Here is a 26,697-nt window from a genome sequence, read left to right on the forward strand (position 1 = left end):
GCAAGGCGTACACTGGAAAATCGCTGTTTACACGACGACATATCGCCACTTAGAGTAGGACACGGCCTGATCGTGACATTAAATTCCTACCGTCAGCCTCTGGCTTCGTTTACAAACTGGCCAAACAAGCGTCTGATAAGACTGCTCTCGAGTTCCACCTCAGGCAAATGCCACTGTGATTTAGGCGTGGGTGAACAAGTCCCTACTGCAATCTCTCTTACTCAGTAAGTCACAAGTGTACTATAAGACTCAAAGATAACAACTGTTCCTTAGAGGCTGGAGAGATGGCTCGGTGGTTAAGAGCACTCTGGCTGCTCTTGCAAGGATCCAGGTTCAGATCCCGGGACCCACATGGTAGATCGCAACCATTGGTAACTCCAGTGGGGACCCCCGTCCCTCTTCTGATCTCTGCAGGCTCCTGCATATGTGTGGTGCTCACACACTCAGGCACACACACATAGACACATAAAATAAATAAATAAATAAATAAATTTTTTGAATTGCCCATTTTATTTTTTCTACATGTCAAATCAAATGTAATTCTAAACTCTGCCCCTCCCCCAATCCAGAGGATTCAGGAGATCCCTGAAGCTCGGGGTTCTCAGTGGACCCCGCTAAGATGACTCTTCAAGCCTTCATGATCTGTTGAAGACAGCAGCTCCACCAGTTCATGTCATGGCTCACTGGGCCGTGTAGGGGACTCGAACCATAGGCTCCGATTCCAGCAGCCATTCTCCTTGAATGTCTTGCCGTAACCCCCGTGGTTGGAAAATGAAGGAAGCAAGAAGAAAAGTCAAATTTTGACTCATCTGACCATGACAACTCACTAAGTCAGACCCCAATTCCCTGAACTCTTGGAGAAGCTAAGCAAGTGTTAACAGCAGTTATCTCTGTCTTCCCAAACTAACAAATCAAAAATGTGCATTGTGGCCAGTGGGTGGTCGCGCACACCTTTAACCCCAGCACTCAGGATGCAGAAACAGGTGGATCTCAGTGAGTTTGAGGACAGACTGGTCTCCAGAGTGAGTTCCAGGACAGCCAGGGCTACACAGAGAAACCATGGCTTGAAAAACATAACAAAGCAAACAAACAAAAATGCCCATTGTGGCCTTTAAGACCACGAAAGTCAGTGTGCCAGATGTATTTTAACCGTCTTCTACATCCTCACGCAAGCATCCATCACCTGACAGACTGACCTCTTACGGCTCTTCTCAGAGTCCCCATGGTTTCTACGTTCTGTAGGCTTTTTTAAGAAGGGCTCTGGCAGGAAACAAAGGGAAGATGCAGAATAAGTCAAATAAGTATTTCCTTTGCTCTCTCCTAGAGGGGTCATCTGGAGCTGTCTTTGCTTCGTGGGGAACAGAGGAAACCCTGGAAGAATGAAGTTCTGAGTGAATGGGTACAGCCACGGCAAGGACCATAGCTGCAGATCTAAGGGAAAATAAAAAAGCCTTCCATTCTAACACCCCTCCCCAGGGGTGAGGCTCAGAGGCATGGCAAAGCCTTCTTCTGGTCCAAGTGTGCACGCTGATAGTGTGTGAAGAAAATGTCCACCACAGCGTCCTCCCCTGCCGCAGATATGTACAGCCTGAAGACTGCTCCCCGACATAGGTTTCTCCTACCAAGATTAGCTAAACCTGCCTATCTGTTCAGATGTACACCATAAGCCTTGCCTTCTTGTTTGTCTGTAAACAATAATCCCACCTCCTTGTCCAGCTGTATGCAATAGTCCCGCCTCCTTGTTTGTCGGTAAGCAATAACCCTGCCTCCTTGTTTGTCTGTAAGCGATAACCCTGCCTCCTTGTTTGTCTGTAAGCGATAACCCTGCCTCCGTGTTTGTCTGTAAGCGGTAACCCCGCCTCCTAGTCCAGCTGTATGCAATAGCCCCGCCTCTCTGCTCAACCCTGCACAATAAACACACTGAACTTCCAGGGTGCAGCAGTTTCTCCAGCCGAAAGCCTAGTCCACTTAATCTAAGCTTTTCTGAGTGTCTGTATGTCTGTCTTTTCTTTATTCCCTCACTGCCTCAGTCAGGTCTATCCCTGAAACGTCAACGCTTGTGCTGAAAGGTCTATGGAAGTGTCCGCCTCTGGATTTCAGATTCCCTCCTGTTGTTCCATCATGCTAAGGCAAGTGTAACAACCTCAGCTACTAGTATGCTCGGGGATACAACGCCTCCCTCTGCAGCTACCTTGAAAAATAATCCTCGGAGGATAGCAGCACAGCTGGGTAGGTAAGGGTGTTTGCGGTGAAAGCCAGGCAACCTGAACCCATATAAACTCAGAAAGAGAACCAACTCTGTGAAGTTGTTCTCTGACCTCCATGTGTGTGTTGTGGCAGGTGTACAAACACACACACACACACACACACACACACACACACACACACATATACACACACACGGTAGTCATCAATTTGAAAAGAATTTCCTATTAAATATTTTGTAAATAAACTTTCTCAGAGTGGTAAATACAAAGTACATTATTTGATTGTTGAGGATGCCTTTATACATACTTTAAGTCTGGATTTAAACTTTCCTTAGTACATAACAAAGTGTATCCGGCTTGATGTATAAACAGGCTGTAAACCACTCTTGTAAGATGTAGACAAGTGACCGACTGTGCCAACCATGTTCAAGTAGGAAAAAGTGTGAGCTATGGCTGCCCTCTGGCTATAATATAACTTGCCCATGTGGTGGTGCAGGGCATTCTGGAACATTTTTGGTCTGGATTCCTGTTTAATTCTAAAATCACAAGACAGTCAATATCTGTAAAACTATTAAAGTAAATGACTGTTGGGGAACAGGACTCCTTCGCTGGTGTAATTGGTAAATTACACCACAGGTAGCCACTGGTAAATTGCCTATGCTCCAGTAAACATCCCTACATCCGTGGTTGTAAAAGGAGACCTAATTATACTCGGTGGTTCATAAAGATCAGAAAAGGAAAGCAGGAGGGGACTAGTGGGGGGAAAGGCGTTCCACATGGAGAATGACCTGTGATATCCATACCTTGGGTTTCAAGCACGTGTGCGTTTGTTAAGTATGTCAAAAGCAAAGGTTAAGAAATAAAAAGCATAGAGAGAGAAAACCATCAGATTGGGCGCTTACAACACCACCCTGCAGAAAGGACTCAGGTAGCCTGATTGAGAGAGCAAGCAAAAGTAGAAGAACAAATAACAGGCCACGTTCCTGCATACGAACAACATCATCAAACCTTCTCGCTGCAGGTACTTTTTAAAAAAGACTTACTTTTGTTTTATACATGAATGCTTACCTGCATTATGTCTGTGTACCACGGGGTGCGCCTGGCCTGTAGAGGCCACAAGAGGGCATTGGGTCCCCCGGAACTGAAGCCATGGAAGGTTGCAAGCCGCCATGTGGGTGCTGGGAAGTGAACCCAGGTCCTCTGCAAGAACAGCAAGCGCTCTTAACTTCTGAGCTACCTCTCCAGCCCCTGTAGACATTTTTGTCCACGGGATAAACCATGGTAACCTCTGTTGGAAATTGTTTGCCTTCTTCTGTTCTTAAGAGCAATGTTTTTAATATTCCTTTTCTCCTGTTATAGGACCAGGGACCAGACTGACTCAGAACAGGGAAGACACTTGCCAACAGGCCAACGGATGGAGGCGTTTTCTCAGTTGAGGTTCCCTCTTCTCAGATGACCCAAGCTTGTGTCAACTTGACAAAAAAACAAAAACAAAAACAAACAAACAAAAAAAATGAGCATGGAGAGACAGAAGGGTCCCGGTAGCTCACCGTTAAAGCAGTCTATCCCAATTGACAAGCTCCTTGTCTCAAAGAAGTTGAGTGGTGTTTCTGAGGATGATACCTGATTCCTTCATCCTCCGTGTACCTGCAAACCTCCGCACACATGTTCACCCACACATGCAAACATGCATTTAAAAAGAAGGTCTGGAGGTGGAGAGAGATGGTTCAGTAGCTAAGAGCACTCTGCATCCACATGGCACACTTTGACAGCTCACAGACATCTGTAACTCCAGTTCCAGGGAATCTGACAAAATCTTCTGGCCTCCTCAGGGACCAGGTATACACAGGGTACAAAACACTCATACATGGAAAATAATTTTTTATTAAAAAAAAATTAAAAGGTCTGAGATTGCCACCACCTAGAGAAATCTAATGACTGTGAAGTGGACTGCTGGATGATATGCCAGTAAAAGATGGTTCCATCACTCATAGAAATCTCAATAAATTATAGAGTGAAATCACAAAGAGCTGAGTCTTAAGTTGTGACAAATGTAGTAACTTGAGATACTAAATTTTTTCTACAACTGAGAAACTGAGTAAGGGGCGCAAGGAATACCTTTGTACTATTTTTGCAACTTCTTTTGAAATCTGAATCTATTCCTTTAAAAAATTATTAGAGACAGAAACGAAATATTTCACTTCTGTAGTCAGGAAAAGAATGGTGAAATTAGTTTATAAATAGATCTAAAACCAACAGAAATAAAGACAAACAAGAAAATACCAGTCACTATCCACAGGGTAGCATTAAAGACAGTTTTACATTCTTGCAGATAGGAATAATTTTAAGATAGACGTTAGCTATCTCTACCAAATTGGAAGGTACTCTGGTGACAGACAAATTCTACACAGCCTTGTAAGATCAAGAACTACTCAGAGAGAGCTCCCACACCCACTGGAAGCATAGCCAGAAATCTCTTTGGCCCAGTTCACAGTCTATCATAATTTTATTTCTGAAAGAGATGCAGACTTCAAGATTATAAAACAGGATAGCCTGATTTGGGAAAAGACTAACAGACACATCCAAATGCTCTAAAGATTCTGGCATGCATTACTAATGTCACACTATAAACTGAAAATCCAAAAACTGAGGTAATAATTTATCAGTCCACCTTGGGAGACCCCTACAGATTGCCAGAAACATGCATCATTGCCTTAAAGTTAAAACCGTTTGCTGTATTATGCTACCTAGGCAACACAATAGCAAATTTTTTTTAATTTTTTTAAAAATGCAGTAATCAAATGGGAGTTTAAAACAGAAGTTAACAACAACCCAAAAACATCAACATCAAGCTCTAAACTAAAATCTATGCCCTACCTGGTTTTACAAACTCTTGCAGCGATTAAGTCGGAGCTGCCATTTTCCTAGACCTCGTCTTTCCACGCGGAGGGGCTTTAACTGGACACCCCAGGCCTCTGTCTCTGCCTAGAGTACGAAGTGGTCCTATGGCAAAATAGATGGCTGTGATCGGACTGCCGCCCTTGGACTTAGCTTACAAACCGATTACTCTGTTCCAAGATGGGGGCGTGGCTCCGTGCGGGGCGTGGCCCGGTGGGGGCGTGGCTCAGTGCCCGACCTGCTTAGCCAGGGCTAAGCCTGGGTTGGATCGCTGGCAATTAAAATACAAACAAATAAAAATCTGTTTCCTCTACCTCGGAGTCCTCGTGTGGACGGCAAATGTCTAGCGGTCAGAATTCACATAGGCCCTTCACAGGTTGCTTTCAACCAATGCCTCAGTAAGAATCTCCCGAGGTGACATTTGCGTGGGCCAAATCAGGCTCTATAAAGCATCTCTGATGTGATGTATAATTGACAGAAACTTTCAATTGCCACTTTCATTTTTTTATTTTTTTATTAATACTTTGGGAATTTCACATCATGCACCCCAATCCCACCCATCCCCCAGTCCCTCCAGATCTACCCCTCATCCTTTTGGTAACCCCCACAGAAGGAAAATTAACAAAGAAATAATAAAAAATAAAGTAAAGATTAGAAAAGAAAAAAATAATAAAAAATATACAAATAAGAAAATCAATTTTAATTAAAAAAAAACAAGCAAGCAAACAAAACAAACAAAAATACAAGCACTTCACTCCTCTGTCTTTGCCTCTCCATGGCCTCTTCATTCGTCCTTGCGGCACTGGGAGCTGCTGTGTATCATGCAGTAGACCCTTTTATCCAAACAGCTTTCCTTGCAAATGTTCATTGTGTTAGGTGTTGTTGGTGAGGTGCAAGGCCTCTGGCCTCCGGTACACCATCAACACTGGACCCCCACAGAAACTCCGCCAACATCCCGCTGTTGCCTCAAGTCATGTAGACCATGTGGCCTTAGCTCTGCAGGACCAGTCCCTTCATGCACTCCAGCAGGTCATAGCTGGGACATGTTGGGGTATGCCAGCTCAAAGTCCTGGATGTGTAGTTGGGTGGTTGCTGAGTTGGTCAACCTGGGCTCCTGGTTGGCTCCCCTCAGGTGAAGGGTGAGGCCATCGTTCCCAAGTGTGTAGGGCTGGCTCTCCTATCAGCGGTGGGGCCAGCTCTATGACGCTGGGGTCATCGGGGTCTCTTATTCCAGGGCCAGCAAGGGACAGGATCAGCTCTCCGGTTGAGGGAGGGGAAAGGCAGCTCTCCTCAGTCCAGTGAAGGGCGGGGCCAGCTCAGCGAAGCCCTCTACTTCAACTCACGGTTCAATACATGGTTCAACACATGGTATGCATGCCCACCCCGCTGTGGTAACAGGGTCAACGGACATCAACACAGACCCCAGCTGCAGCAGGACCATGGACCCAGACATGGCCATCAATAGCAGCTTGGGCCTAGGTGTCACCATGGACCTGGGTGGCAGCATATGCCTCTCAGATCATCATGGGCCCAGAAGCAGCATGGTCCCTGGACTCTCCAACATGGTCCCCAGGGGCAGTAGACCCCGAGCAGTTCTGTGGTCCCTAATGGCAACAGGAGCCATAGACCCTGGCTGCAGTAGGTAGGGCCACGGACCCAGACATGGCCCCAGGCCACAACTCAAGCCAGACTTCATCATGGCCCCAGATGTCGGCGCAAGCCACCCCTATCTGCATGGCCCCAATGGCAGCATGGTCCTCGGGCACCAACATGACCTCAGGTGTTGGCCCAGGCCCCGAGCATCCGCACTGCCTTCGGTGGTAACCTGAACCATGGCCATCCATTCGAACCGTGGGGCCACGGACCCAGACATGGCCTCTCCACAGCAGCCCAGGCCTGGACACAATTGTCACTTTTATAAATAACAGTTTTGTTAGCGTTATCTGATTGGCCTCAGTGGATGATTGTTCTGTATTCCTAAATTAAAATAATTTCTCTTTTTAGGTACCAGCCAAACTGTTTCACAAAACAGCTGTTTTGTGAATCTGGGTATCTAGTAGGGAGGGGTTTATTTTGCAATATGTAAGGTAAGGTAAATGCTGTGGAAATAAATATGCCAGGGGCAGCTGTCTCTCTGGATCTCCTCCATATGCCCTTTCAGACCCACTTGCTTCTTGCTGTATAGTTTTCTGTAAACCAGGTCTATTAAATCTTAATGCCTTCCAAGCTGGGTTCAGTTAGCAGGAGAAATGATAGGAAAAAAAAAAAAGAAAAGAAAAGAAAAGAAAAGAAAAGAAAAGAAAAGAAAAGAAAAGAAAAGAAAAGGAAGGAGAGGGGAAGGGGACTGTCCATTGATGTGGAAGGTCACAGGTCCTGTCAAATGTCTCTCCTCCAGCTACAGCTCTTGCAGGGCCTTGAAGAAAATTGTTCCTTCCTCTGATCCCTTCACATCGGCGACTGCTTCCTCCTGTTGCCGGCAGGGCTCCCTCATCACCCCCCACTGCTTTGAGTTAACCTCTCACTTAAGAACTTTCCGGTTCCATCCTTCAACCCTCTTCGGCCACACCTCTAAACTGCGCCGTCTGTCTCTGTCAACACAGCTGCTCTGAGATTTTTTTTTTTTCCAAGCCAAGATTTCTTCTGCCATTGAGTAGCATTTTGGGAATCTGTTTTTACATTTATAGCTTACAGTGAACACGGAACTGCTGCTTCCAAAGTCCTTAGAGCCACCTTCACATGTGGTAGATCCTCCCTACTCAACCAACCAGAGTCCTGATTTAGCCCTCCACTTTTCGATAAGGAAAGATAACCTTGGGTGCTGCCGAGGTGGCCCAGTGATTTAACAAAGCACTGGCTGCTCTTCCAGAGGACCCTGGTTCAAGTCCCATCACCCACAGGGTGACTCACAACTGTCTGCAACTCCTAGTGCCAAAGGATCTAGCACCTTCTTCCGACCTCCATAGGAGTCAGGCATGCACACAGTGCCCAGGCAGACAAAATATTCGTACACATTTTTTAAAGAACAAAAAAAAAAAAAAAAAAAAAAGAAGGAGGAGGAGGAGGAGGAGGAGGAGGAGGAGGAGGAGGAGGAGAAGAAGAAGAAGAAGAAGAAGAAGAAGAAGAAGAAGAAGAAGAAGAAGAAGAAGAAGAAGAAGAAGAAGAAGGAGAAGAAAGAGAGTGGCCTCACTATTTTCTTCTCTTTTGATCTCTAAATATTAGCATCTTTGGTTAATACTACAGAATACCCTACTCGGGGTTGGGAATTTAGCTCAGTGGTAGAGTGCTTGCCTAGCAAGCACAAGGCCCTGGGTTCGGTCCTCAGCTCCAGGAAAAAAAAAAATACCCTACTCTACATCCCTTGACAGAGACCAGCCCTGGAGTTATCCTGTCCATTGGCACTTCTCCAAAGCCCAGGTAAGAGAGTTTATTAGGCTCAGGTGAAGCGTGCCAAGGTCACACACTAATCTTCAACAGAGTGCAAATGTCCAGTGAGTGTTTTGGAACTATATTATCTCTGAGGACTCGTTTTCATTTTGGGGTTGAATTGAGACATTCTTGTTTTATCGAGGGACAATTTAAGAAGTTCCCCTGAACAACTGGATACCACATTTTCTGTAAGGACCCTGTTCAGTGGATTTCTTGTTGTTTCTCATTGTTAGTACTCAGAGTTGTGTTTACGTATCCACCACAGAAATATGGTTTGTCTCCTTCCTTTGTCCTGACTCTTCATTCAGCAAGCAACCATGTGGCTTCTGTGTACTCTGTCCGCGTGGGAAGAATGCGTCATGACGCAGACCTTTGAGTGCTTCCTACAGCAAGCTAACACAGTTACAAATATCCTGTGGTCGGGAGGTGAGATGTGCCAATGTGAGATTTCCCACTCCATGTTGTAGCAGTCTCTCTCATAAACGACTAAATTAGAATTCGGATTGTACTCCACTGTTCTCTCTATTTTAGCTCATGTGAACCAATTTCTCATAACCGGATCACCTTCCTAATAAGCACTGAGAAAGAAAGAAAAAGTCTCTAGGCTTTCAAGTGGGGGGCGGGGCGGGGATTCCATCCGCTTTCTGTGAGGCGAAGGGCTGCCTCTTACCGTCCTTCTTATAACACAGGCCTCCCTAAAGGTCTCAGGTAAGAGTCTCACTGTGGAATCAAGTCGCTGGAAAACCTCCACTAGCCCAGGAAGGACGAAGCAGATGCAGATTCTGTTTCCTGTCCACATCTTTCCTTCTTTATCAGGGAACTTAGTCAGTCACCTGCGCAAGATCTTGTAGAAGGGTTTCCCAGATTTCTCATGGTTGTGAACTGCTTTTGAATGGTAGAACATGGGACAACCAAACTGAATGAATTAAGCAACTAAAAACAAGTCTCAATCAATTATCACACCATCACAGGGGCTATAGAATTCACACACAATTAACCTCTATTATTAAGTTAATTAATGGCCTCCTTTATGATTGTAACTGTTGGAAAATCATTCGTGTCCGAGAAGTAATTTCTTCCCTATTTAAAAAAGTATTTATTTTTTAAAAATTCAATGCCTGTGTTTGCACAAATGTATGTATGTATAGAGTACACTAAATGTGTGCAGTGCCTCTGGAGGCCAAAAGAGGGCATTAGATTCCCAGGAACTGTTGTTACGGACAGTTGTGAGCCACCATGTAGATGCTGATAAACAATCTGGGTTCTCTCCAAGAGCAGCAAGTACTCTTAACCACCAAGACATCTGTCAAGCACCCAAAAGTCATTTCTCATACACTCACAGTGCAAGGCTGCCTACAAGCCAGTGTGCCACAGCCTTCCTCTAAAGCGGGCCTAATGCTGTATTTTCCCTTTATCCCTGAATCAGATTGTACAACCTGCTTCACCTTGACACCACATGTGATGTACACGACTGTTTGACTTTTGGAAACTAAAATACAGAACTGGGCTGTAGCTCAGTGAATAGAGTGCTTGTCTAGCATGCACAGGGCATTCAGTCCCCAGAACCATATAAGCTAGGTGTGGCCGTGCATACCTGTGATCTCAACACTCAGGAGGTGGAGACCAGAGATTCAGGAATAAGATCAAGAGTTCAGGGCTATCCTCGAGTACATAATGAGTCTGAGGTCAGCCTGGGGTGTGAAACCTTGTCTCCAAAAAATTAAAATGTTGTTAACATGCAGCATCAGAATTCCAATCAAAAACTACCAAATGTACTCTACTAGTGATTTACTGGTGCAATTTAATTTTCTTTACTCTTACTTTTTAACTTTACTCACATTTCACTATCCTATTGCATGCATGTCCTACTTTCACGAGTTTTTTGTGAGAACAGTTTTCATAAAATAAAACAGAAAGAAAATGCTTTTCTTTAATGTCTACTCTTTACTGCCCTCTGCAGGCAGGAGGAAAGAATACATGGATAGATTCCTACTAACATTCCCAGCCCGAGTCTCACTCAATGGGAAGTAATCGGTGATTTTTTGAGACACCACCCATTAACACCCAAACACTATCTAATCACAGAAAAAGCTTCCTATTGTTCCCTGTTATGCAAAGACTCCTGGGAACCATGCATTCTATGGGCAAGAGCTCTCCATATCTCCTACACTCACACGAATGGACATCAAAGTCTTCCCTTACCCCGGATCACGGCTTAGGTCTGTATAGCGATGTTCCTCTCGATTTGGAAAAATTGGGCTCTAAATGACAGAATACAGACACGATAGTTACCGTGACGTACAGGGGCAGGGCGTAAGCACTTCAACTTGTGAACGCTCTGCAGACACATGGCAACAATGTGGGAGCCCCTTTGACGCAGCCATCGGAGAAAATGTGAGTTTTTTTTTTTTTCATTTTCTTTTTACTAAAAGTGTAAGGGAGGCTGCAAGATAACCAGCCAACCAGCAGCTTCAGTTCACGTACAAAAGACTACTGATTATGCATGGATTATTTTCTCTGGTCACCCTACTTTGTATGGACAGCGGTACTGTCAGTGATGTCACTTTCTAAAACAACAGACATGAATATATTGTGCCAACTGAGCCCAAATCAATGACCTGAGTAATGCAATCAGGGTAACACCATTATTTCCCCGGTAAACCCTCCACGTCTGTGAATAAGAAATGCTAATCCTATGCACACTCAAGGAATAGATTTCGTGGGAAAGAAAACCAAGCCCTGTTTACTTTTATTTACATTCTAATAAGTGCTTAAAGAAAATGGATCACAGAATTTGATGTCATTGTGTACTGACAGAATGGTGCATCAGAATGCTTTGTAGGATTGTGTAAGTATCACGTTCAGTAACTGGTGAACAATCACCTCAGAGAGAAGAATATTCTTACCAAGAATATTTTCTAAAGAATTGCTCTCCTCCATTCAAAAGGAGATTCCTCGTGCCTGGTACTGAGGGTTTTGTGAGTCTGTAGTTCTCCTGGGGAACACTGTCAGCCCAAATGGTATAACTTCCTTTAAGATATATATACATATAATATATACATATATATAATATATGCATATATAATATATATGTATATACACTTATATGTATTGCGCATAATTTTAGGCAGATGTAAAATAATAAGATCAGGGTAGTCTAAGAAATTTCAAAACAACATAAACTCTTGTGACCGTGGATACAAAGGCCGAAGGTAAGTCCCTATTGCTGAAGACGCCATATACTTAGGATACAAGACTCAGATTATTCAAGCTTCAGCTAACTTGAAAGCCTTTCTGTGATCTAGCTGCCATGCTACCAGAAAATGCTAGGCAAGCTACCAAAGGGGGTGGGGGAAGCAATTAACAGTCCAATCCAGCAGTGACACCTGTGAACCACAACAATGACCAGCATGGTAACATATCCATAAAGGTACAATAAGTGGCACTACCAAGTCTGTGGTAACCAAAAACTGTCTAATTTGACTTAGGACCCACTCAACAAGAGAGAAATCATTCCTGGTACTAGAACTTAGCCAGCTTTCCAGGGAGTAGTGAGGTCATGAGTCTTAGAAGAGAATCTAACACATACCACTTTGCTAGAGCAACATAATTCCTAATCATATTCTAAATCTTATCCTTGTACTTACAGGTACGTGTAACTATTACCATTCATCATAGAATCCTCTCTACAGAAAATGGGAATCATCACAGAAAACCAAAAGTGGACACAATGCAGAGCTCAAAGGATTGTGGGAAGCCCAGCCCCAGTGGCTACATCTATATCACATCACATCTGTATCAGAGATGCTACTGCATCTATAGCTCAAGGAACTTCTCAGAAGAGGGAGCAGAAAGATTATAAGAGTCAGAATACCAGGATGTCTGCTGTCAGACATTCTCTCATAGAAATGGCTGCATAAATGAAGCCTGGACAAAGGCAATGGACATCTTACCAGATCCCACCCCTAGGCAAAGAACTACAGGGAGTTAATGAATACAGAGAGAGAATTAACCTCTCCTAGGAATGAGCCCCCTAATTGATCACCCAATACAAAGGGATCAGCTCTGAAACCATACACACAAAACAAACACAGACTCAGCAGGCTGTATTTATATATTGTGCATATATATATGTAACTATAATAATTGAAGAAAAAGAGGTTATTAGTGTAAGTGGGGGGTATGGAAGAAGTTGGAGGAAAGGGACTTGGGAGAGGCTAGGGAGAGGAAAGTGATGTAATTATATTTTAATTAAAACATGAAAATTTAAAAAGTAATAATAAAGAATTTGTCTCCAAAAGTGCTTTCACATAGCTTATTAACAACTTCTGCAACTACGGAACCAGAATTGTAGCATTTCTGATACAGGAGACAGCATTGCTTTATTGAGTGGGCAAAAAATATTATTGAAGATTTCTATCTTTTAGTTCAGTGATTCTCAACCCTCCTAAAGATGCAACCCTTCAATACAAGTCCTCATGTTGTGGAGACACCAACCATGAAATTATTTTCATTGCTACTTCATAACTGTAATTTTGTTTTGTTTTGGTTTGATTTTTGTTTTTTCGAGACAGGGTTTCTCTGTGTAGCTTTGCACCTTTCCTGGAACTCACTCTGTAGCCAAGGCCAAGGCTGGCCTTGAACTCACAGAGCTCCACCTGGCTCTGCCTCCCGAGCACTGGGATTAAAGGCGTGCGCCACCACCGCCCAGCCATAACTGTAATTTTTTTTACTGCTATGAACCATAATGTAAATATCTGTTTTCTGGTAGTCTTAGGCGGCCCCTTTGAAAAGGTCGTTCGACCCACGGTTTTAGTTCCATCTCTGCCTGCTTCGAGAGCAACCGATTTCATTCCAGTTACTTGTCTTTACAATGAGCGTAGAATGGATTTAACTCTGACTTACAATTTTTTTCAACATCTAGAAACCTAAGCTTTCTGAAGTGAAAAACGTTTCTTCCAAAGATGTGAAGCAGAGCCGGAGGGAGGTGCTGAGCGTGATGCACACCTGCTATCCCTGCCTTTGGGAGGAGGAGGCAGGAGTTCAAGGTCAGCCTCAGCTATATGACTACCTTTACCAACCTCGGTTCCATGAGACCCTACCTCCAAAAACAAAAACAAAAACAAAAACAAAAACAAAAACAAAAACAAAAAAAAGTATCCAAGGATCAGATTAAGTAGAAAATTTCTCTCTAAACCCTTTGCCACGCATCAACTGCGCAGCTGGGACTCAGAGAGACCGGCAGAGGCCCCGCCCTCTCAGGGCGGAGCCATGGGTGGTGGGCGGGCCCACTGGGGAATGGGCGGGGCCTAAGCTGAGCATGCGCAGCGCGGACCCGAGTCATGGCGGACGGTAGCAAAGCGGTGCAGGCCCGCGCGCTCCTGCAGCAATGTTTGCACGCTCACCTGCAAGTGCGCCCGGCCGACGGGGACGCCGCGGCGCAGTGGGTGGAGGTAATGCCCGGCTCTTCTCCCACGGCCGTGCTGGTCTTTCTCTCGTCTCTCGTGGGAGGAAGAGCGTGTCCCTTTCCGTCGGCTCACCCTAGTGGGCGGCCTAGTGATCGCTTTGGACTTGGCTTCTGGTGGCCTGTGTCCAACTGGCTGTCGGTAGCCTCAGCCTGCGGGCGGTCCTTCTGCCTGAAGTGTTTGGGTAACAGCGTAAGCCACCCCGCCGAACTGTACTCAGAATTTTTAGAGAATTTCATTCACCTCCACTATATTAAGATGTCATATCCAGCAGTCCTGAATATAGCCTTGTGGTCATAGTAAAGATCACTCATGAACCAACCATGTATGTGGGTGATCTTAAACCAAGCATTAAAAGCTCTAATATCACCAGATGTGGTGCCTTTAATCCCAGCGCTAGGGAGGCAGAGGCAGTTCAAGGCCATCTAGATCTACGTACTGAGTTTCAGGCCAGCCAGGGCTACGTGGAAAAAACCCTCCTTTAAATACATAATCATCAGTCAATCTTCCAGTATCCTCACTATATCCCTTTTCTCAAAATTATTTTTTCTTGCTTTCATATTTGTGTTAGGGCTTTTCCTTGAGGTTTTGAAATTTTGTTTATATCTTAAAAAATTACCTATTTTAATTGCCGTCTGGTAGGATAAATTCCAAACTTAATCATTTAGAATCCACCCTTTGTCATTTCTCTGTTTTTCCCACCATATTTCCTGATGCAGAATCGCACATTTTATTGCAGCCTTTCAAACTGTCCCCTTGTGTTTATAAAATTTAAAATTTAAAAGCTGTTTCGAAGGCTTCTCCTTCCCTCCCACACATTTAAAGAGCTGACGAGTAATTAGTCATCCTTTACTCTGTTTTATTATCAAAGCTGATTTTTTTTTTAATGAAACAGCGTTTTGTTTGAAAATTACCTTGCTTCTTAGTTTTGTTCATGTAGACTTTGCTGTCCCAAAGGAATATTTTCCTTCCTGAGAATTGAACATTTCAAAGCTACAGTAAGAATTGTATTGGTAATGTATACCAAAGAAGCTTTAAGAAAAATTATTTCTTTTTAACTTGAAGAGAGGGATTTTTTAGGTCACAAGTTAAGATCTATTATTGAAATTAAAAGAAAATAATATATGTAGGTAGTAATGCTGTGATTGGGAAGTGTGGGTGTTTTCTGGTAATGATTAGGTACTTAATTCTGGCCTCCAGGTACCAAATGTGACTGTAGAAGATTTGGGCTGCAGTTCAGAATTCTGTTGGTGGAGAGACTTCTTCTTATAGTAATACAGATATCTGTGATTCACTGGCCAGCCCTGCAACCATAGATGTGAGGTTCTTGTCTATGGCTACAGAAGTACAATTGCCCTTAGGGAAAAAAAAAAAGACTACTGGGCTGTAGAAATGGCTCATCAGTTAAGAGCAAGTGCTGCTCCTAGAGAGGACCAAAGTTCAGTTCTCAGCAAGCACGTTGACTCACAACCACCTTTAACTCCAGCTCCACGGGATCTGATGGCCCCCTGTCCACGGGCTTGATAGGCTCCTGCCATTGTACACACACACACACACACACACACACACACACACACACACACACACACGCAAACACGTACACATAATTAAAGTAAATGTTTTTTTCAGGTAATCCAAGTATGAGTGCAGAGCTATATTTATACCATTTAGGTAAACAGAGCCAGAAAGATATAGTTAAATGTTAATGCCACTAACTGTTAAATTGAGTCCCAATCATGTATAAAGCATGCAAAATTGCTTGGCAGCTAAAATGTGAAATACACCATGCCTCAGCCTTTAAATTTATTTATATAGCATTTGATAAACACCTGTGTCATCCTTACTGTGAACCCAGCACTGTTTTAAGTAGTTTGCAGTTATTAACGCCTTTCATATTTGTGGTTGCTCCTGAGTCAAATGAGGTTCCTGGCGTCAAACAGATTAGCATAGACTCACAGCTCAAAGGATCCCTTCAACAGTAGCTTTGTAGTCATTTATCTCGTGACTTAGAGGCGTTCAGTCATAATCCCACAGATGGTAGCTTCGCCCCATTGGCTCCTCAGCCAAGCACATACACCAAATGTCTTGTGGTCTGTCTTACAGGAACTAGTTAAAAAAAAATCCAAGTCATTATATAGGATGAATAAATCTATATTCCTGATAACAGCCAACCTTTTCATATAAAATTATTGGCATAAATGTGATTTTCAAAGCCTAATCACTGGGTTTACGTAAAGCATTGACCACACTAACAGAAAAAGCAACTGAAGAGTTCCCTGGAGCTTGTAGAAATAGGAAATACTACTCTCTTCAAATAAATGACTGAGGGGAAAATAAAGAGGAGCATCAGAAGACATCCGGGACACCGTTGCTTATTCACAGTCCTGTGTGCTCCAACAGGAATTCATTTGGTGTGGGATAAATCAGCCTGCAAGCAGACTGTTTCTAAGTCTGCCAGCCTTGCCTGGTGGGGTGAGGCTGCTGGAAAGTTCTGTGACTTAGGAGAAATAAGTGAAGGTGTGATGTGTAATTTTCACTGCTCTTGACTTTAATGTCATCTTAAGTTTTGAAATAAATAATCATGGTGATTAAGACTTGCAGAAGATTTTGGTTTCTCATAATTTACTTAGAATTCAAAATTATTCTTGTTTCTGTCTCTTGGCTTTTAAGTCCATTCTTGAAAACATTGTGAATCGAGCTGTTTCTCTGTAGACTCCTTCCTAATCTAGACTCCTGTGGTGATTTCTCACAGATCCAGAGAGGATTAGTGATCTATGTGTGCTTCTTCAAGGGAGCGGACAAAGAACTTCTTCCCAAAATGGGTATGTGTTTTCTGTCTTCTCCCAGGGAGAGGGGCACGGGGACGTCGTGTTGAGACTCCTTGTGATGTAGGAGTGTAAAGGTGCAAAGATGGGACCACGAGTGAGCAAATGAACAAACAGTGCAAGCACCACTGTGCTGGTGTTGGTGGATTTTGTTTTGTTTTTGATGGGCTTGGGGTTAAACCTAGGCCTTGTATTAAGCAAGTGCTCTGCCACTGACCTGTAACCTCCTCTGAGAAGCATAATTTATCTTATTTTTACTTTGATTTCACTGTGGTGCTGGGAATTGAAGCCCGGGCCTAGAGCATGTTAAGGAAGTGCTCCACCACTGCACTATATCCTAAGCCCTTTTTAGCAATTAACATCCAAACAAAAACATTTTGAATGGGAAAAAAAAATGCCATAATGAGACCTAATTCTTTGTAAACTGGTATTTTCCCCCTAAAACTCTTAAATCAAGGTCTTGACAATTTACCCAGCTGACCTTCAATGCCTTCTGCATCCCAGGGGGGACTTGAGTGTGCAGTCTTTTCACTACAGCCTGTTGAGTAGCGAGACTGGCAGGCCCAGCTGCAGGAACACAGGGCAGTTGGTTGGTTGGTTCTTCCTCCTTTTTTTAAAATATGTATTGGTGTTTTGCCTGCATGCATGCCCTGTGCCCTCAGAGGTCAGAAGAGGGCATCAGAGCCCCTGGAACCCAAGTTACAGGAGCTTGTGAGCTGCATGTGCTGCTGGGACTAGAACCCAAGTTCCCTGGAAGAGCATCAGGTGCTCTTAATTGCTGAGCCATCTCTGCAGCCCCAAGAAGCATGATCCTAAATTGTTCTGGTGTATTAATTATATTGCTTATTGTAAAATTTAAGGAATGTAATATGGCACAATTTAAAATATCGCCGTGTTGCAGATGGTTTGTAGACTGATTTTGAAGATAGACCCATAAGCCCATGTACATAACGCCCTTCTTCTGCCCGGAAAATGGAAGGTTGTGAGAGAAGGGGGCCACGGAGTCCAAGCAGATGCTGCCTGTGTGTGTGTGTGTGTGTGTGTGTGTGTGTGTGTGTGTGTGTGTGTGTGTGTTTTAATATTCATTTTACAAAATGACAGGTTTTATAGAAGTATGTCACGTACTTTGACCTTATTTACTTCCCATTACCCTCTCTTGTCCCCTCTCATTCTGCATGGTCCCGTCCCTCTCCCCATCAGATAAGAGCATCCCTAATAGGGCAGTAGATGACAGTGTATGTACAGCATGTGTGTCCAATCAAATCTAAACAGCTCAGCCTTCTATCATTGATAGAGGAGAATTTATAGCAACCATTTATGTAGATTTTTGTATAATTGGGCAAATATAGTTCTCCTGGTTCTTGAACCAAACTTAGTGTTATCACAGCCACACTTGCTCTGAGGGTATAGAAAACAGAGTAAATGCTCAGGGATCACAAAACAATAACTTACCTGCAATAGCTTTCCAGTATCCTATACAGTCAGTCCATGGCCCTGCACATCCCTTGTGATAGGTAATTCCGTGGGCTCAGATGTACTGAATCGAGTGACACTGGTACACGGCAGTATTTGGTTCAGAAAAAGACCTGAAATAATGGAACTCTTCCTAAGATTGGGGGCAGTGTATATGCTCTGCATTGGTGAAATATAGAGAGTAATAAGTGATTTAAGCTGAGCACAGTAGTGTGTGTCTATAGTTACAGCTACTCGGGGGGCTGAGGCAGGAGGGTCCCTCGATTCTGGGCTTGGAGACCAGCCTGAACAAGAGAGCTGGCCTTGTCACCAGAGAAAAAACAATACAGATAGTTAAAGCTTACAGAAGTTAACCTAGACACGATGAGTGGAAAGGAAGCTCATGGCAGATAGCCCCTTGACAACACCTTAGCCAAAAAGCCAAAACTTAGGAAATTTTACACCGATATATCAAACTTGCTTGACAACTTTGTCAAGGCATGGAAACTCCATGAGAGAGGCCTGTGACAGGAGGGTGGAAAGCTAATAACTAATAGTTTGGAATTTGAATCTAGAGAATAAGGAGCCTTGGAAGGCCTAAGAAAGTGAGGTGAAGCTCCTTCCGTTCTAGAGGTATTTGTGAGCACACCTTTAATCCCAGCACTTGAAAGGCAGAGGCTGGTAAATCTCTGGGTTCGAGGCCAGCCTGGTCTACAGAGTGAGTTCCAGGACAGCCAAGGCTACACAGAGAAACCCTGTCTTGAAAATACAAAACCACAAAAAAACAAACAAAAGAAAAAGATTGACTTTGCAAAGTTGTCTTATGATGTCTTAATCATAGCGAGGTAAAATAAGCCCACCAAGCCCAAGCTGCGGTTTGCTTTATAGCGACTGAATCTATATGTTTCTGTCTTTGTCTTTATGAGTTCACTCTAAATACATGGGTAAGACTATTGAAAACACAGAGGACACCTTCCTTAAGTCTTTTAATGTATAGTTTAACAAACAAATGTGGATTGAGAGATGAGTTTGTACTTCCCTCTCTATTCCATGAGTGAGCCAGTGTGAGGAGGTTCTCTTAAAGCCCGTCTCCTACTTACTCATGGATCAGACCTTTCCAACCAAGCCTTTTATAACAAGTTATGTCCATGAAGTCTGAAATACCATAGCTAACATAGAAATGTATAAGATCTTCCTCATTTCATCTCCAAAGTAATAGTACCAAGATCAGGGATCTGTCAAAGCTAGATTTCCTGTCTGGGTCACTGGTGTTTAATAACCTGTCTTACATTCTTTAAGTTTCTAACATGCTATTATCGTCTAATTTCAATTCAACTTGCCTCTGTTTCTCTTTGTGCTGTATCCACTTCTACGTACAGACACGTGAGTTCTCAGTTACAGCCAGTAGAGGGAGGTGTGTGAAAGTATAATAAAAATGCTATTACTGCTCATTGCCTCTTAATCCAGATTGCTAACTTAGGCTGTCCCAAGCCTGAGGCCTGGCTTGCTAAATAATGATTTTGATTGCAATGAAGTGTTCAGGAGAGTCCTGTTTCCTGAGATGTAGTCAGTAGGCTGCTGGCTGTCAGGCAGAGACCTGTTCACAACGGAGAATTACAAAGGCGTTTCAAGAGAGATGTGAGTTCAATGAAAGGTGATGAGGCTTGCAGCTGAGGCTAGGAATCGACTGATTGTTACCGTGATGAGTGCATGTTTTGTAGAGCAGGGTAGTGACCAATCCCTTACTGACGTTTACTACAGAATGGGGAGTAATTGAAATCAACCAGACCAGAAAGCATGTCTTTAAAAAAAAAGACTCTGTGTATCCCAGGCTGGGCTGGAACTCAGAGATCTCTCTGCCTGAGGTGAAAGGCGTGATCTACCGTGTCTGGTGGTGAAAGTGTGCCTTTCAAAGCGTGGTTGGAGGACAGGAGCGTAAGGTTTAGAGACTTTCTTTACTACTTGTTCTGTTCTTGATAAGAAGAAATCATGTTTACCTTTGTAAAGGGAGAGAGAACCTAAGTCTAGACATACACATTTTTATTACTTCAAAATGGTTAATGTTGGGAAATTCTGAGTTTAGGTTTCTGAATACACATGGATGTTCATGGTGGTTGGGTAAAGAGTCTCGATGCTATGAAAACATCACTGGGTGTTTTGTTTGAGGGCTGGCTTTTTGTTTGTTTGTTTTTGAGGTTTTGTTTTTATTTTGTGTGTATGGCTGCTTTGCCTGCACATGTCTGTGTGCCATGTGCGTGCTTTGCCTGCAGGGGCCAGAAGAGCGCATTGGAGCCTCTGGTACGGGAGTGAGAGACAGTTGTTAGCTGTCATGCGGATGCTGGGAACCAAATCTCAGTCCTCTGGGAGAGTAGCCAGTACTTTTAGCAACCAAGTCTTCTCTCCAGGCTCCACCGTATACATATATGTGTATACATACACATATACATTTATGCTGCCAGCTCAGTATCTTTTGTTTACTTTTCCATTTGTAATAATGAATTTCACCTTTGCATTTCCCCAATAGGCCTTATTTATAAAACGTTAGTCCATGTTAATATTGCCTTAAATTGTGAAACTACAAAATCATCGTTTATCGTGGAATTGAACCAGTGGGTATTTGCTTATGAAGTAAAAGGAGCAGAGAGACAAACCTCCATGTATTCCCAGAGGCAACGATATTTGAGGTTCTAATGTACAGTTAATTCTTCGGATGTAGGCCTTTCTGGACGAACTTCGTATAGGAGAGCCTAATTGTTGGATCAGATTCGAAGCACCTTGGTATTTTCTGTATGAAATTCAGAATTTTCTCAGGGGTGTGTGTGTGTGTGTGTGTGTGTGTGTGTGTGTGTGTGTGTGTGTGTTTGGGCTGTGTCATTTAGTGAAGCCCCGCCCCCCCCTTTTAACATCAAGAGACTGGGTTTTAAATATGAAACTTGATAACCAGTGAAAAGGTTGGTGGTTTTCTTTGTTTTCACTTCAGAACGTGTTCCCTTTCTTCCCTACCAGTGAATACGCTGTTAAATGTGAAATTAAGTGAAACAGAAACCGGCAAGCACGTCTCCATCCTGGACCTGCCTGGTGACGTTCTCATCATCCCTCAGGCCACCCTCGGGGGCAGAGTGAAAGGAAGAAGCATGCAGTACCACTCCAACTCCGGGAAGGAGGAAGGCCTAGAGCTGTACTCCCAGTTCGTGGGTCTGTGTGAACAAGCGCTAGCCGCCAACAGCAAGTGCGCCGAAGCCGGGGTTGTAGTGGCGCACGGCACCTACGGGAACAGGCAGGTGTTGAAGCTGGACACCAATGGACCGTACACGCACCTAATTGAGTTCTGAAAGGTCCGTTTCCACAGCTGCTGCCCCGTATAAAGGGCCTGGACTCTACTTAGGTTTTCTCCCCTTCATCTTGAAGACACAGATCTGTAACATGTTTACGCAAGAAAACCCTGCATCCAAGCTGCGTATAGTGGCACATTCCTTTCATCCCAGCGCCCGGGAGGCAGAGACAGGCAGATCTCTGTCACTTGAGGCCAGCCTGCTCTACAAAGTGAGCTCAAGGACAGCCAGGGCTGTCAAGAGACCCTGTCTCAAAAAAAGAAAGAAATTGGGAACATAAGTGAGTCACTTGTCAAAGGCAACACTAGATTTTGCAAACTCCTCTACTTGACTTAAAATACATTTTTAAGAGTGAAAACTAGGGTGTAGCGGTGACTAGTGAGTTCTTGCTGCTCTTCCAGAGGAGCTGGATTCAGTGCCCAGCATGGATAGCTCCTAACAGTCTGTACCTAAAGATCTAGGGGATTGGAGAGCTCCCACATGCACATAGCATGTAAAATTAATAAAAATAAATATTAAAAACGTCAAGGTATTTGTAAAGTGAAAAATGAATATTTCTAATTACCAGAACTAGAAGTCTAAGGCAGCTGCTGGAACCTTCCTGGTATCTCAGACTTTCCTCGGTCTGTTCTGATACTTTAAATTCCTATTGCACACACACCCCAAAATCCCTTTTTTATGGCTTTCCTGTACTGTTCTATTTTGGAACTTAAGAATCAATAACTTGAGCTCATTATCTTTAACTTTTGTTTTATTGATTCACAATACAGTTGTTGAAATGTAATAAACTATTCATAAGCTTAGAAACCCCACTTTTCCCTAAATTTTCTCCAAGGACATGTGCATGTCTTTCAAAAAGATTACATTATTTACTTTAAATCGTTTTGACTTTATGCCCAGGTAAAATGCTGACTCACAGCCCTAGATGGAGTTCAAGCAATTCTCCATACAAAAACTGCCTGAGATGCTTGTGGAGAAAGGTACTCCAAGTTCATGGAAGGTTGTTAATTAGAAAGGATGGCAGATGGGGAAAGCCGGAAAAAATAATAGACTTGGAAATGACTTTGCCTTAGCTTTTGATAGTTTTTTTTTTTTTTTTTTTTTTTTGTCCAAGGGGTTTCAAAAGCCCATCAATATACACATTTTATTTTCATGTCTATAATGAAGATAGCACTGTGGTCATCCAATACAGAAGAGTCATCTCCATCCTCTAACTTTTAGAGTGGGACTTGTTGCCAGTTCATTGGTTTATTGACTAAACTAGGCACAAGGAGAATTGTTCTTTACGTAGATGCCTTATGGCTCAGTTTTCTAAGATTTTACAATGTTTCAAACAATATACTTCCTAAATATTTTTCAAAAGTTGGTTTTATTTTTTGTTATCTCAAGCATATGTGTCTGTCTGTCTGTCTATAGGTATGTCCACATGAGTGCAGGGGCCCTTGGGGATTAGATGCTCCCCTGGAGCTGGAGTTACAGGTGGGTGTGCCCAATGTGGGTGCTAAGATAAGCAATGCATGCTCTTAACTCCTGAGCCATCTCTCCAAGCACCCCCTAAGGGTTTTTTAACCTTTCAGTTTAGAATCTGGGACCCACTTGTAGAAAATATGATATGTAAGGTGCAACAGATGTGGTTAATGTCTATGACACATGCATATAAAGTAAAATGAGGGAACTGGAGAGGTGGCTTAGTGGTCAAGAACATGTACTCTCCAAAGACCAGAGTTCAGCTCCCAGCACCCATGTCAGGCAATGCACAGCATCCTGTAACTCCAGCTCCAGGACTCTGCCCTGCACTCAAGCGCATGTATACACACGCGCGCGCACACGCATGCACATCATTTAAAAAAAAAGCAAAATGAAGCACACCTTTATCATTACTTCAGATTTTTAAAAGAAGGGCGGAGGCACGCATGCAGTACCTGTACAGGCCATAAAACAGCATCAGATCCTCGAGAATTAGAGTTACAGATGATTATTACCTGGCTGTCAGCCACCACGTGGGTGCTGGGAACTGAACCTAGGTCTTTTAGAAGAGCAGCCTTAACCCCTGAGCCGTCTCTGCAGCCCCACAACCTATTACTTGATTGAAATAAATGTTTTGAAGTATTATGTTAAGATGTGTTACATTCATTTATGCTGTGTAATATTTGTTTAATGATAAAAAGATGTGTTGCGTTCTTTTATGTTACGTTTGTTTAACTCTGTAAAGCTGTGTTACTTTGCTTGTCTAAAACACCTGATTAGAGTGGTGGTGGTGGTGGTGGTGGTGGTGGTGTCTCACACCCTTAATCCCAGCACTCGGGAGGCAGAGGCAGGCGGATCTCTGTGAGTTCGAGGCCAGCCTGGGCTACAGAGTGAGTTCCAGGAAAGGCTCCAAAGCTACACAGAGAAACCCTGTCTCAACCCCCCCCCAAAAAAAATACTACCTACTTTTGGGGTTGGAGATTTAGTTCAGTGGTAGAGCACTTGCCTAGCAAGTGCAAGGCCCTGGGTTTGGTTCTCAGCTCTGGGGGAAAAAAAAAATCTGATTTGTCTAAACAGCCAATAGCGAGGCAGGAGAGAGAAGTAGGTGGGGCTGGCAGGCAGAGAGAATAAATAGAAGAACAAAAAGAGGGAGGAGTGAGAAAAAAGGAGAGAAGAACTCCAGGGGCCAACCACCCAACCACACAGCCAGCCACAGAATAAGAAGGGAAAAGGGTATATAGAATTAAGAAAAGTAAAAGCCCAGAGGCAAAAAGTAGATGGGATAATTTAAGAAAAGCTGGCTAGAAACAAGCCAAGCTAAGGCTGGGCATTCATAAGTAAGAATAAGTTTCCAGGTATTTATTTGGGAGCAGGGTGCCTACAAAGAGTATAAAAAACAACTACAAGTAAGAGTAGTTTCTGGCCAGGCAGTGGTGGCACCCACCTTTAATCCCAGCACTCGGGAGGCAGAGCCAGGCGGATCTCTGTGAGTTTGAGGCCAGCCTGATGTATAGAGCAAGATTCAGGACAGGCACCAAAACTACACAGAGAAACTCTGTCTCGAAAAACCAAAAAAAAAAAAAAAAAAAAAAAATAGTTTCTGAAGAAGAGATACGAGAAAAGTTTCCTTTTCGTTTTGAACACCCACCTTGAGAATGATTTTAAATAGTGTTCATTTTGACAGCTCATACACCTTCTTGGAAGCTGTCTTCAAGGCAGTGTTTCTAGAACACGTCTTTATGGTACTGCACGGCTTAGAAGCTGTTGTGACTTTATCTGCAGGACAAAGTTCACACTTCAGAGGTTGGAATCAAGGTTCCTGATACAGTCAATCAACTGTAGTGAGTTCTGATTACCAAGAGTAAAAATTAACATGACATTCTCTTGTGGTAACAGTGTGGTTGTTATTCTCCAAGACAAGTGGCAAGGAATGCTGCAGTATTTGATAATGCTATTTGGTAACGTTCATTCTGTCAGCATGGAGCCAACGGATCATTAATGTATCCACTATTCCTAAGCCAGACCCTTGGGTGATAACTTGCAAAGAAAGAGCAAAGTCCAAGGGGCCAGAAACTCTAAAGATAGCCCTAAAGACAGCCGAGAGGTTGAGAGACAAACACCGTTGAGCAAAGGTACTTTTCAATACATAAACAAGAGGCCAGCAAGATGGTTCAGGAGTAAAGGTGCCTGCTACCAAGCTTAATGATCTGAGTTCAGTTCCTGGGACCCATGTGGCAGGAGAGAACCAAGTCCCACGAGTTGTCCCCTGGTCTCCACGCACACACTGTGACACTTGTGCATCCATACATGAAATCAGTCAATAAATAAAACATGAAAAGCAATTGAAAATACTAAAGAAAAATAACATAAAGTCAGAGGAGAGACCTGTGAACCTAAAAGTTAACAAGTTTTCAGAATCGGCAGTGGTGGCTCATGCCTTTAATTCCAGCTTTCCAGAGGCAGAGGCAGGTGGATCTCTATGAGTTTGGGGCCAGCCTGGTCTACAGAGCGAGTTCCAGGACAGCTAGAGCTACACACAGAAACCCTGTCTCAAAAAGCTTTAAAAAAATAAAAGTTTTCAGAGCTTATAGGACAATTGAAATCTGTCTTAGTTACTTTTCTATTGCTGTGAAGAGACACCAAAACCAAGGGGACTTAGAAAATAAAGTTTATTGAGGGCTTTGTTACAGCTTCAGAGGTTATTCCATAACCATGATGGTGCAATGGTAGCAAGCAGGCAAGCGTGCTGGAACAATAGCTGAGACTCACATATTGAGAGAGAGAGAGAGAAAGAGAGAGAGAGAGAGAGAGAGAGAGAGAGAGAGAGAGAGAGAGAGAGAGAGAGAGAGAACTAGAATGTATAGGCTTTTGAAACCTCAAAGCCACCCTTAGTACTTATCTCCACCAACAAGGCTACACCTCCTAATCCTTCCCAAACAGTTCCACCAACTGGGGATCAAGCATTCAAACCATCACAGAGTCTTGGCAACAGTAGGGATTCTTACTTCTGTACAAGATAACATCTCAGCTTGTGCCGGACTCACTGAGGGAATCTCTTGAAATGCAGTTCTAAATCATTTTAGGAGTCAGAATCTGTCTAGTCGCCTGTCTTCCTGCCAAGTGATTCTTGTATATACCAGAATCCCAGACCCATCCCTCAGAACCGAGTCCATACATCTAAGGTATCAAGGTGGTTTGTGTGATTTTTCACAGTTATTTATAGTGGGGGGGGATGCATGCCACAAAGTCAGTGTGGATGTCAAAGGACATCTTGCAGGAATTGGTTCTTTCCTTCCATCATGTGGGTCCTGGCATTGAACTTAGGTAGACAGGCCTGGAAGCGAGTGCCTTTACCCATTGAACTGCCTCACCTGCCCTGGTCTTTTGTAACTTGGCTCCAGCTCACCTTTCAAAACTTTCCTTCCACAGCTGACCTCAGAGCTTCCTCAGTATGATGAATCTAGCATCATTTTTCAGGTCACACCCTTACCTCACTGCCCACTTTTCCCTTTAAATCTGTCATCGTTTGCTCTGTAGCTTCAGGCCGTCTCTTCCCGCCCCACAGTAATTCCTGTTGCCGTCATTCCTCATCTTACACTTGGACCATTCCTGAAACCTGTGACGT

General features: G+C 43.5%; 1 protein-coding gene and 1 long non-coding RNA gene across 2 annotated transcripts; one reads left to right on the forward strand and one right to left on the reverse strand.

Annotated features, from left to right (window-relative positions):
* Positions 1 to 491: 491 nt before the first annotated feature.
* Positions 492 to 14,213, reverse strand: LOC121822335 (uncharacterized). The gene is made up of 4 exons (XR_006063354.2): positions 13,937 to 14,213; positions 3,276 to 3,407; positions 1,197 to 1,260; positions 492 to 745 (listed from the first exon to the last, which is right to left on the reverse strand). It is a non-coding gene; the product is annotated as an uncharacterized LOC121822335 (long non-coding RNA).
* Positions 13,840 to 25,645, forward strand: Dtd2 (D-aminoacyl-tRNA deacylase 2). The gene is made up of 3 exons (XM_006975270.4): positions 13,840 to 13,984; positions 16,749 to 16,818; positions 21,280 to 25,645. Exons 1-3 carry the CDS (start codon positions 13,874 to 13,876, stop codon positions 21,603 to 21,605), a joined length of 507 nt encoding a protein of 168 aa, XP_006975332.1. The 5' UTR covers positions 13,840 to 13,873; the 3' UTR covers positions 21,606 to 25,645.
* The last annotated feature ends 1,052 nt before the right edge of the window (positions 25,646 to 26,697 follow it).

The sequence above is a fragment of the Peromyscus maniculatus genome, chromosome 14 (assembly GCF_049852395.1).
Source record: "Peromyscus maniculatus bairdii isolate BWxNUB_F1_BW_parent chromosome 14, HU_Pman_BW_mat_3.1, whole genome shotgun sequence".
NCBI classification, from domain to species: domain Eukaryota; kingdom Metazoa; phylum Chordata; class Mammalia; order Rodentia; family Cricetidae; genus Peromyscus; species Peromyscus maniculatus.